The sequence below is a fragment of the Peromyscus leucopus genome, chromosome 23, assembly GCF_004664715.2.
Source record: "Peromyscus leucopus breed LL Stock chromosome 23, UCI_PerLeu_2.1, whole genome shotgun sequence".
NCBI classification, from domain to species: domain Eukaryota; kingdom Metazoa; phylum Chordata; class Mammalia; order Rodentia; family Cricetidae; genus Peromyscus; species Peromyscus leucopus.
In genome coordinates, this window is record NC_051082.1 from 9,941,154 (window position 1) to 9,952,782 (window position 11,629).

At 49.7% G+C, this 11,629-nt stretch overlaps 1 protein-coding gene across 5 annotated transcripts in view; it reads left to right on the plus strand.

The window, feature by feature from the left end:
• Positions 1-3,214, plus strand: part of Med13l (mediator complex subunit 13L) — a 232,919-nt gene extending 229,705 nt beyond the window's left edge. For all 5 annotated transcript variants that reach the window (XM_028878799.2, XM_028878797.2, XM_028878798.2 and 2 more), the window contains one exon: positions 480-3,214. In XM_028878799.2, coding sequence (XP_028734632.1) covers positions 480-612 — 133 coding nt within the window. In that variant the 3' untranslated portion in view covers positions 613-3,214. The remainder of the gene's footprint in view (positions 1-479) is intronic.
• Positions 3,215-11,629: the final 8,415 nt, after the last annotated feature.

Here is an 11,629-nt window from a genome sequence, read left to right on the forward strand (position 1 = left end):
TAGTACTCTCTCACGTACAGTGGTTTGGAAATGGGAGGTAGGCAGGAGCCTCCTCGGTAAGCCCTTGGTTCCCGGGCTCTCTGGCAGTGGGTGAAGTGTGTGCCGCATACCCAGGATCCCAGTGCTCCAGCAGCTAAGGCTGTGATCAGGAGTTTCAGGCGGGGTACCAAATATCTGAAACAGATAGCGAGACCCTGTACACCTTCATGTTCTTTCAAGGGACCACAACAGATTAACATGAGAAACTGGTATGGCCAAGTGTTGGTAGAATATTTGGTATAGTCTTATTTTGGCATTTAGCCAACATGAAACAGTCTCCATGCAGACTTGCCTCATCTTGGTGGTCAGTGGCCTCATGACCCTGGTGGCCCCCGTAGTTGGACAGTGCAGTGTGAAGGGGGGCAGGTGGGCTGCCCTGGCCTCGAGGCACACCCTGAGCCCTGGGGCCCAGAAGCTGACCTCTGTGTTCTCCCTGGCAGGTTTGTACTGGAGCAGTACAATGCCCTCTCGTGGCTCACGTGCAATCCGGCCACCCAGGACCGCACTTCCTGCCTTCCCGTCCACTTTGTGGTGCTCACGCAGTTGTACAATGCCGTCATGAACATGCTCTAACCGGGAAGCGCTTGTCCCTCCCTCTGCCTCAGCCGAGGAGGAGCGGGCTCCACTCTCCAAAGGCCGGCCTTTTTCAGAGCACTCCCTCAGCCCTGCACTGTGACGCCTTCTGAGCAGGCACATGCTCACTCTGCAGTGTTCATTGTCACAGGGACTCCTGGACGTGTCTCAGAGGACCCGGAAATCTCCTGAAGAAGTGACTTGAGCCAGTATGTGATGTGTGCAGCCTGCAGTCGCCAGGAAGTGGTGGCTGTCGGTGGCATAAAAGGGAAACAGAAGAGACACTGTCCTTTTGCACAAGAGTCTGCTCTCAGCCTCTGTTAGATCAGGCTGGCCAGCCCTCTGGATGCAATCCTCTAGCCGATGGTGGATGCCTGTGGGTCACCTGGACTCCATAACCTGGGACGTGTCACAACTAAGAGCCAGCTCCATCCAGTACAGGATTTGGTACTGGGGTCTCCACCTTCCCCAGCCTGCCAGGAGGGCTTTGCTTGGCCATACACCTTTGTAGACACAGGAGGTCGGGGGACAGCTGCATTTTGTTTATTTATTTTTAAGTTTGATGTAAGGTTTTTGCGACTTTGTTTTTTCTAATCTTGAGGACCAGGTAAGGTAGCTGAAACCCACTGAGACCCACCATAGGATTCTCTGACTACATACCTCTGTCCTAGAAGCCAGAAAGGAGTAAGAACAAACGGGGAGATCATGCCTGAACAGTGATGTAGTCATAACCACCCAGCAGTAGAGTAGTAAAACCCGTCAGGGTTCCGAGTGTCCTGCTGTGCTGTGTGGCCTGCATCTTGGGTGGATTACACTTGGGTGTGATGTCAGTCAGGCTCAGCTCCAAGCTGGAGGCGGCCAGGACCTTAATCACTTCTCTATACAGTCACAGGAAATACCTTTTCTAGAGAATTCTTACAGAAAGCCAGGTCTCTCCTTTCATTAGATCAAAAGGGACTCGTGTACATATCCAACCCAAAGTGTTGGCTCACAAAACCAGTTACAAACACGGTGAAATTTTTCTGGACCATAGGAATATTGTTTCAAAGAAATAGTACAACTCAACCATTAAACCAGTACTTGAAGCTGAGCCTCTTTGTGGGACTTTAACAAAATGCCTTTTTAAAGCATTAACAGCTGATTGAAGTATTTTTGACTCCCCCTCCCAGACCTTAGGGTTGATTTTGAAGCCCTGTTTCTAGTCCTTGTGTTATATCTGTCTCTGTCTGCGGGTGGTGGGTGTGGACCGGCTTCCCAGAGCCTCCTGACAGGCAGTGAGCCCGGCTTCCCTGGAGAATCATGCAACTAAGTTCTTCCAAGAGACTTTCTTGTCCTGGTTATTAACAAAGAAAGAAAGGAAAAAAATGTAATAATTGATATGATTTTGTAAAAGTATTTTTCTTGAGATAATCTAACGTTTAAAACATTATATTAATAACACATGGTGGGAATGTGAAAGCAGAGAAATAACTTGTAAATGGGTGATTGTTCTCTGTCCCACCAGCTGTGGGGGGGGGTTGACTTTCCAATGTATAGCTTAAAGAATCTGATATATCAAACCATTTGTATCTAACGTGTACAGTGTAAAATTGACTTAAATATCGCAGTGCTATTTTTTCTTATCAGAGAGGAAACCCTCAAGGCCTTTTGAGAACGTAAGATGGTGGGATGTAAACTTGTATAAAGCCACCCCGGGAGGACGGACTGTAAAGTAGATGTTTGTAATCTTTTACCACAGGATTACTTTTTCTCAGAATTCATCGGAACTTTGAATCTTTCTCTCTCTTTCTCTTTTTTTAAATGGGCTGTTTTTACTGCAGGGGCTTTTCTTCTCTAGAAACCCAACTCTACACAGAAAAAGAAAAAAGGAAAAAAAAAACACAAAAAAACAGAAAAACACTATAAAAAGTTTTGAAGGCAGCAAAGGGTAGTTTTCATCTGGTGTCTTTTATTTAAGTTTTTTAAGTTAAGAAAAGCTGGTGACATATTTATACGTTTTTGTGCAAAAATAAATGAATGGCAATAGATTTAAAAAAATCTTATTATGTACTTCTGTGTGAAAAAGTCTGTATAATATTTCCCTTAAATATGCATTATTTTACTTGTGAGTTTTTTACAGAATTAATCTGAAATGTACAAGCCCTGGATTTGCTACAGAGTGAGAAGTTATTTTATTTTTTTTTTTTATTTTTAATTTTGAAAATTCAGCCGAAATCAGAACTCCTACCATGGTTTGAAACGGGGAGGAGGGAGGGTAGCAGGGAGGGCTTGTCCGGCATGCCTGTATGTATATTTCAGAGCCTTTTTTAATTGTCAAAGCTGTACATTTCTGGGAAGTTCTGATTTTTTTGTTTCCTTTTTCCTTCAAGCATTTTTGCAGTGAGCTTCTTTTCTATATAGCAGGCGATTGGGAAGAATACAGAAATATGTGACGTTCATTTAAGAACTGCAGCGTGGCGCTGCTTCAGTACACTAAAGACTTTGATAAAAAGAGACAATGCTAAAGGCCTCCATTTTAAATGTCATTCATATATACCTTGTGGATGAGAGCTATATACTTTTACACACTTTTTTAGAGGAATAAATTATTGAATTACTGAAACCTGGATGTCTTTCTTCCCTCCCACCCTGTCTCGGTATTGAGCTCACACAGCTGGAGTCTATGTGGTGTCGGCCTCACAGACCGAACAGTGCTGGCCTGGGACGGGCGTGCGCTGCCAGTGCTCTTCCCAAGCACTGCTGTGTCGTCATCCCCGGGTCAGGTTTCAGATGCTGCCACCACAGAGGCCAGCACGGGTGCCCTTTGAGGCCCTTGGCTGTCTTGAGCAGGTCAGGTCTGAGGGTCTTTTGTCCTGGGACAGTTGTGAGCAGCCCTAGGACAAGTTACAAGTCCGTTCGCATTTCCCCGAGCTCTCCTGACTCACAGGCAGATGACAACAGTTGGCCGTTGGTCGTGACACAAGCAGGCCAGTCCTGCTAAGCACACCCCAGCCACTGTGAGTTTTTTTCCCTCCAGCAGGAAAAGCCACTTACTCTAGAGGAGTCTTGGGGATTTATTCACTGTCCTGTCCCATTGGAAATCTTCCTCAAAATGGGTGAGCCCCAGGCCTTGGCAACACTTACGGTAAAAGTTAGAATAAATTTGAAGGAACTTGCTTTTCATTGCCCTCCATCAACTTCAAACTCTATCCTCAACGTAACGGTCTCTGAATTTAGACAGCAGTTTGCTGGGATGCCTCCACAGACCCCCTCCCCTGTCCCTTCATTTGCAGTGAAGGATGAGGGGAGTCCCATGAGAAGTGTCCTGCAAACCAGAAAGCTGGTTTGTGCTCCCTGGAGGGCCGAGGAAAGCAAGGCCAGACTTTTGGTTAGAGCTGTGGCCACCATGGACATACATGGTGCACAGTTTGCGGTACTAGCCCACACACACAATACGCTCCCCGGATCTCTCTAACCCAGGCTCACCACACTAATCAGAACTGGGTGGGTTGTAACAGGCATTCACGTATGCCTTCCTCAGCTCTCACATCCAGTCATGAGTTAGCCTGATCTCATCATTGCTGACTATTCTGTGGGAAGTGAGAGATCATTCAGCCTGTGGCTAAGTCCGAGGTGGCAGAAAGGTTTGTTGACTGCGTTGAGACATCTTGACGAGTAGCCATCGCTCCAGTCATCTGTACTGCTCAGGTGCAGTTCCCCCCCCCTTCCACTTTACCTGTGTGGTGGCGTGACTTTATATTCCTGCCTTCGGGACGGGCAAGGGATTTCTTACCAGCTGGCATCAAAGAGGAAAACTCCCTTGGAAACTGCTCTTCATCAGTAAAAGGATTCAAGAGCAGATGAACCGCAAGACCCGCTCCTGAAGCCAAAGCCACATACTGAGCTCAGCCTGCTGTGGCCATGACAGGTCCCTGTGAAAAGTAGTTTGACTCGGACTCCTACCAAGGTGTCGTTTCTAATATGTCTGACTAGGTGTCGCGGGAGTCTCATTTACATCTACTCCACAGAAAGTCACTCATAGTTACTCTTTCATGTTACTAATGACAGGCACTAAAGGGAGCCCTGTGGTCCCAGGTAGTTACAAGAATGTGAACTGTGTCCTGGGCCTCCAGCTTTGCTTCCTAACCAGATTAACCAGATTAATCACTTCACTGTGCCTAAAAGTCTTGAGTTTTAAAACTTTTTTTTTTGGACTCAGCTTCTGGCTACAGCTCTAACGAAGCCAGTCCGAAGCCGGTGAAGAACACTGTCTAGGCTCCAGGAGGCGGGCTGAAGAGGGCTGTGTATGTGCTTTCTCTTTGAAATGAATCAGCCCAACGCGTTGCATCGGTACTCGGTGATCAGATTCCAGAAGCAGACACCCGTGGTTACTAGGCAATGGGAATCCCGCATGCAGACATCAGCCCATGGTCTCACTTCATTCTTTTCTTTTTGATTTTTTTGAGACAGGGTTTCTCTGTGTAATTTTGGTGCCTGTCCTGGAACTCACTCTGTAGATCAGGCTGGCCTGGAACTCACAGAGATCTGCCTGGCTCTGCCTCCCGAGTGCTGGGATTAAAGGCGTGCGCCACCACTGCCTGGCTTGCTCTTTATTCTTAAATAAAAGGAAGGAGCAGAGCACACTAGGCCTTCGTGGTTGGCTACATTACCTGCTTTGGGCTGATACCAACATGGGCTCCTAAGTACCTAAAGTCACCAGGGACTCTCCGCTGATTGACCACCACCCTGCTTTTAACCCCCATGGCCCTGCCATTGATCAGGCTTATTCCCATGTCACTGCCCCAGGAAGGGGGATGACACTCAAGGACATTGGTCACCCCAGGTTAGCACTAGAAGCTCTGAATGCTGGAAGGCTTCTCTAGTCACCTAGGGAAAGCCGTGGTAAGCAATTTAACATGTAAAATATCAACCGCTGTCCCCTAACTGTGAGGGCAGCTCTGACTTGGTTCACCCAGGGCTCCTGGTGTGTTCGTTTCCATGAATGTCCTGTCTGGCCCTCTCAAGTGCAAGACTTGACCGTGAAGAAGGTGGTGGGTGTCTGTATGGTTGAGAGGCCTGCTGCCTCTGGCCTGATGGCTCATGGATCACTGCAAAGCTAAGAAAGTCCTGCAGCATCAACTTGTGACCACTGTCCCGGTCATTTATGACAGAGGAGAGAGTGTCCTTACCTTGGACCAAGACTACACACTGAACTGAGAATAGCCCCCACCCCAAATATCGGAACATTGGGAACATAGACCGCCATGCACCTCAAAACTTAGCAGCGATTTACCAGACAACCCATCAGCCCCTGGCACTTCTGGAGGAGGAGGCTCGGAAAAGGAAATTCAAATGGTTTCTTCGTGTGTGTGTGTGTGTGTGTGTGTTTTAAATATATATACTTTATTTTATTTTATGTGCATTGGAATTTTGTCTGCATGTACAGACAGCTGTGGGAAGGCGTCAGAAGCCCTGGAACTGGACTTACAGACAGGTGTGAGCTGTCATGTGGGTGCCGGGAACTGAACCCGGGTTAAGAGCCAGGGCTCTTAACTGCTGAGTCATCTCTTCAGCCCCTCTGTTTGTTTCCTATTTGACAATTTTGCTTGGAATTTAAGGGGGGGGGGTTTGTCCAACGCTTTTCTCTGCACTTGTGTGGCACCTCAATGCTGAGCCTCCGCTTTGGGGTGGAGAGCACACTCGTATGCACCTAATCTGATGTGTGCATTTTTCTCTCATCGATTTCTCTAGCCGGTCCCCGTTGTTTTAGCTTGGAGTTTTTCCACATAGCTACATCCTAAGACACGACTCTTCTGCATGGTCTCTTCTCATCTGCCCTGCTCGTCTCTCCAGTTTCATGCTTAAGAGTTTTGTCTCGCGTGTCTTGAATCTTAATTGCCTGCTCAATTAATTGTCACTTTCCATATACAGGCATTTGTAGCCCTAGGCTTGCGGGGGTGGGGGGTGGGGGTGGGCGCCATCTTCAGACTAAATTCAGTATTCTTGAGTTCTTCAAGAGGCTTTCATGTCTTGGTGCCGGATTCCCAGAGGTGTGGCAAGGAAGGAAATTAGACACATGTTTAAATTGATCTTCCCAGTAAATTGATCTTACCAGGTTACACTGAATTCTTTTGTATCCCTCGTTAAGGATAGTTGTCTTTGGGTTTAAAGTATAAAGCCTGTTGAACTAGAATAGCCTCTCACCACACTATAATCTGTCGATGATAGGTTTTTTACAGGCATCCCCTCACAAAGGCCCCCTGTGTCCTAATTTGGGGACAGTTGTTTACAGTTTCTAGTAGCTACCTTTAAAAAGTAAAGAGAGATAAGTAAAATTTACTTAACAATGTATTTTATTTCACCCAGTGAAGCCAAACTCTCTGTTTTTACGTGACGTCGACGTAAAGCTTGGAAGCATCTAACATCCCTTCTTGCCCAGCAGGCCTTCAAAGGGCTCTGTCGTCACAGCGCTCTCAGGGTTGGTTACTGATTTGAGTTAGTCGGGGGACGCTATACTGCTTGTTTTTAATTTAAATTGTAACCAAGTAATCCGCGGTTGCATGCCCACTTCAAAAGGCTCCGGTACCCACCCTGGGCCAATGGCCGCCTGTGGGGCGGTGTGGGCTGCTGTAGGGCCGCAGACCTCTAGCTCTGGGGTAGCTAGAGGACGGCATCTCCCACTGTGACTGCATCTGGGCCTTCTCCTCTCCACACTTGCTTATTGGTGCGTGCAGGTTTAATGATGTGTCTGTTACAACCACACAAGGGCCCTTTGTTCTGCAGACGCCTTGGTAGCTGTCAGCCCTCTCTGCCTTGACTTAGAGTCCGGTATTCTGCCGTGACTGCCTTGCGGCGTCTGCCTCTGGCTTTTGTGTTGGGTGAGCTGCATCGTGCAGGTGGCTGAGTTTTATTTTTTAATGTTTCTGTTGAATGGGATCATTTTGGCCATGTGCATTTAGTTCTGTCCAGAAGTTTCTATCACTAAGAGTGCCTACTGGTTTCCATGCATGTGTGGACTCTGCAGACTCCGCTATTAACTCATCTTCTAGAACATTGTGGAAAGAAGTCTACTTTCCGCTGGTGTTGACTAACCCATCCACAAACGTGACCTTAGGCTGTTTGCGGCCACTCTGATGAAAACACTACTGTTGCCCTGCCTGTCCCAGCTCTGTTCCCTGACCCTGGGATTTAATGGATGGGTGCTCAACTGCTGTGCCCAGGAATGTGCTAGGGAGGGCTAGGCTCCGCCACTGCCCTTTTCCTTGGACATAGGTCACCGGGTTGCAGGCCAACCCCCGACAAAGGCTGAAGAGAGTGTTACCCGGGGACTGCATCCATCAGCAGCCCTTTCCTCCTCTCACCCAGGTCATGTGAGTAGGAGTCATGGGCCTCGAGGCACCAGTTCCAATCCTGACCCCACTTTTAAGGTAGGGAATCGTTGTGGGTGGCCGTGGGCAGCTCTAACTGGGTGGTGTCCCTATCTAGCACGGTCTGCTCGCCCCTGTTTTGGGGTACACTTCCCATGCCTGGGTCTCCCCTTCTCCTCTGCAGCTTCCTTCCCTATCAGTTGATCCTCCTTCACTGCCCCTGGCCAAGTCTCTGTCCTTGATTTCCTGGGGCTGACCACAGGGGTCCCAGAGACCCCAGACTTGCATCCAGGCAGTGCATGGGGCCTGGGGATCTGCATTAAAGGCCTCCCCCCCCCCAGGTGACTCACTCCCCAGGTGACTAGAAACTTTTGCTGGTACTGTTCAGGCAGGTAGGCAATGAAGGGACCCTGCCCACATGCAGTCTCCATGGCCACGTGAACCGGGGTTGTCTTCTTTGCATGGAGAACGCAGGACTGCATCATCCCCTGATACTAGAAGTCTCTAGTAACGTTTCCTACCAGAAACCTCTCCCAGAGTCCTGCCCTGAGCCCACTGTTCCTTCAAACCTTGTCCTCGCTCTGGAAATCTGCTACTGAGAACTCAGCCCATGTTACCTTTCTCATCCCCATAACCTGCTGCCCACTGATTCTACATTCTGGAGGTCCTGAAGTCTCTGGCCAGGCACTGAGATGCCACAAGAAACCCCCCACCCTCCCCTGGAGCCCAATGCAGCTTCCTTCAGTCCTGGGAGGTTAGTAGGCGAGGCGATCATGCAGGCCCAGCCTGGCATGAATACTACCAGAACAGGGCGGCTGTGGCCAGGTCACATATGGAAGGGCCTTCTGTCCATGTGAGGCAGTGAGGTTTCCACGTTACCCACAGAACCCATAGAAAGTGGGAATGCTGGCAGACACGGGGTGTGGGATCTGTTTCAAGGCAGAGGCACAGCATGTGGGGGCCAGAACAGGCGACTTGCTGTCCAGTTCAGATTGCCACTAAGCGGGGATGGAGATGAAGGACGAAACGGTCTGTGTAAGCAAGGACCAGCCTTTCTGACTGTGTGGCTGTGGGAGGAAAGTGGCAGCCATGGATGCTCCTGTCCCAGTGTAGGGAGGGAGCGGCAAGCCTGAGGACCAGTGTGATGGCGCCAATGATGTGGGGATGGACGTCAGGGACGGAGAAGGTTGTTTGTGTCCTGCCACTGCAGTGGGGCAGGGAGCCCGGCAGTGGCTAGAGAGGTGGAGATATCAGTCCTGGCTGAGCACAGCATTGTTGTTTGTTTCTGCTCTTTTGGGGGGCCCACCACCAGGCTCCCACATAAATCACACACGGAGGCTTATTCTTAATTGTAAATGCCCGGCCTTGCCTTGGCTTATTTCTTGCCAGCTTTTCTTAACTTTAAATGATCCCATCTACCTTTTGCCTCTGGGCTCTTCCCGTTCTCCTACTTCTGTGAGTCTGTGGCTGGCTGTGGAGCTGGGTGGCTGGCCCCTGGAGTCCTCCTCCTCCTCTGGCCTCTTCTTTGCTCCTTCATCTCAGATTTTTCCTTCTGTTTATTCTTTCTCGATTTGATAGACCTTTCTTTGTTTTTCACTCCATTGCTGGTTTTGTAGCTGGTGGCTGGTCCCTGATGTCCTCCTCCTTCTCTGGCTAATTCTTCTCCGTCTCTCCCTCTTTCTTTTCTCCTCCCAGGTTTCTCCTTCTATTTATTCTCTCTGCCTGCCAGCCCCACCTCTCCTTTCTCCTGCCTCACTATTGGCCGTTCAGCTCTTTAGTGACCAATCAGGTGTTTTAGACAGGCACAGGAACACAGCTTCACGGAGTTAAACAAATGCCACATAAACAAAAGTAACACACCTTCAAATAATAATCGACAGCTGCACAGCTTCAGAGGACAAGGCAGGCACGGAGGCCAAGCTCCGAAGCGGGAGGGACCACAGATAGTGGGTAGCCAGGGAAGGGCACAGGAAGCTGGGTAGGCTGGCAAGATCTTTTGTGCGGTTAGGATCTTAAGCAGATCAGGTTAGGGAGTGGGTGACTGAGGGGGAAAAAAAAGACTCAGAAAAAGGACCAGAGCTTTGCCCGGTGGCTCAATGGTTATGTGAAGGAAGAGGCCAAAGGGTACTGGACAGAGGAGGGCAGGAGTCTTGGTGAAGATGGGTTGAGAAGCCAGGACAGTGAGCAGCCCACAGGCCGGTCTGTAAAGAGGACAGAAGAGAAGACCCCAGTAGGTCCTCTGCTGCACCGCAATGTGAGGATGACCCTGCAGATCCTATGGTCCCAATAACCCGCCATAGCCTTAGCTTTGCTCCCTAGAGAAGCTTCTAGAAGGTAGGTTCCTGTTCCAGGGAGGGTGGGAGGCTGCAGGAAGCAGATGACAGGTACGATGAGCAACACTGCCGCTTCTACCCTTGCTCCTCCCAACGTGAGCATCCCGACCTTGTGCCTTTGCCCTGGTGCTGATGGACCTGGACCCTCCTGGTTCTGCCTGGGCCTGCTAGGTCCAAGGCCTAGGACTCTCGTGTGGTCAGGCAGCCTCTGCGGAAACTCGGGACTTCATCCCTGTACCCTGGAGCTCAGGGAGGTAATTCTCACTAAGCATTTCTGCAGGACGGGCAGGCTCTGGAGAGAAGTTCTGAGCTTGAACTTTCTGATTGTGGGTGTGCCTGTGATGGGAGCAGGCGAGACTCCAGAGGAGGACATGTGCACAGTGCTCAAGACGTCAGTGCCAAGCTCAGCGGCTGCCTATATCATGTGATAGCCTCAGCTTTCCACAAACCTGCTGGTAGCAACGCCCCTCGTGAACCTCAGGCATTGGGGGATCCTCTCAGAGCTCACCCCTGTGCCCTGAATCTCCAAATGGCTTTTCATTCCCTGCTGCCCCTTGACCCAAGCCCATGGAGTCATGGTCCCTTGGCTGAGGGCTCCAGATTGCTACCTAAGGAGCCTTTTGAATCTGTTGTCTTCTGGGTGTGGTTGGCTTCTGCTTCTGTCTGTCCTCCTTGGGGCCTCTGGGTGGCGCCTGCACCCACACAAAATGTCCCAGATGCTTCTGCCACCACCACAGATGGCAACTGTCATGTCCCTGGGAGGTACAGTCCACCGAGGCTCTCAGACCTGCCCCTCTTGTGTCCAGTGAACGCCCAACTCCATTTTGTAGTTGGCTCACATCTAGAAACTTCTCCCAGCTTGAGGGTCTTGGACCAGACCAAACCTGGGCCTCCCAGGCCTCTGGAGAGCACAGGTGGCTTTGGGTGGTACCCTCCTGTCTGGATCCTCTAAAAGTGACCACTGTCCCTGCCTGGCACCGACCACCAGAGTCGTGGACCCTCCTGCCTCCTGCAGGATCATCAGAAAAACCAAAGCACAGGGCAGGAGGGACCAATGCCCTTCCTAATCTGTAGATCCAGCTTTCCAACCTACTTTCGGGCTTTGAGTTCTTTGGTTTTTTTTCTTTTGGTTTTTTTGAGACAGGGTTTCTCTGTGTAGCCCTGGCTGCCTGGAACTCACTCTGTAGACCAGGCTATCCTCGAACTCACAGAGATCTGCCTGCCTCTGCCTTTCAAGTGCTGGGATTAAAGGTGTGCACCACCACTGCTGCCTCAGATTTCGAGTTTTTAAAGCAACGCTTGTTTCTTATTTTTAATTGCATTTATGTGTGAGTCCAG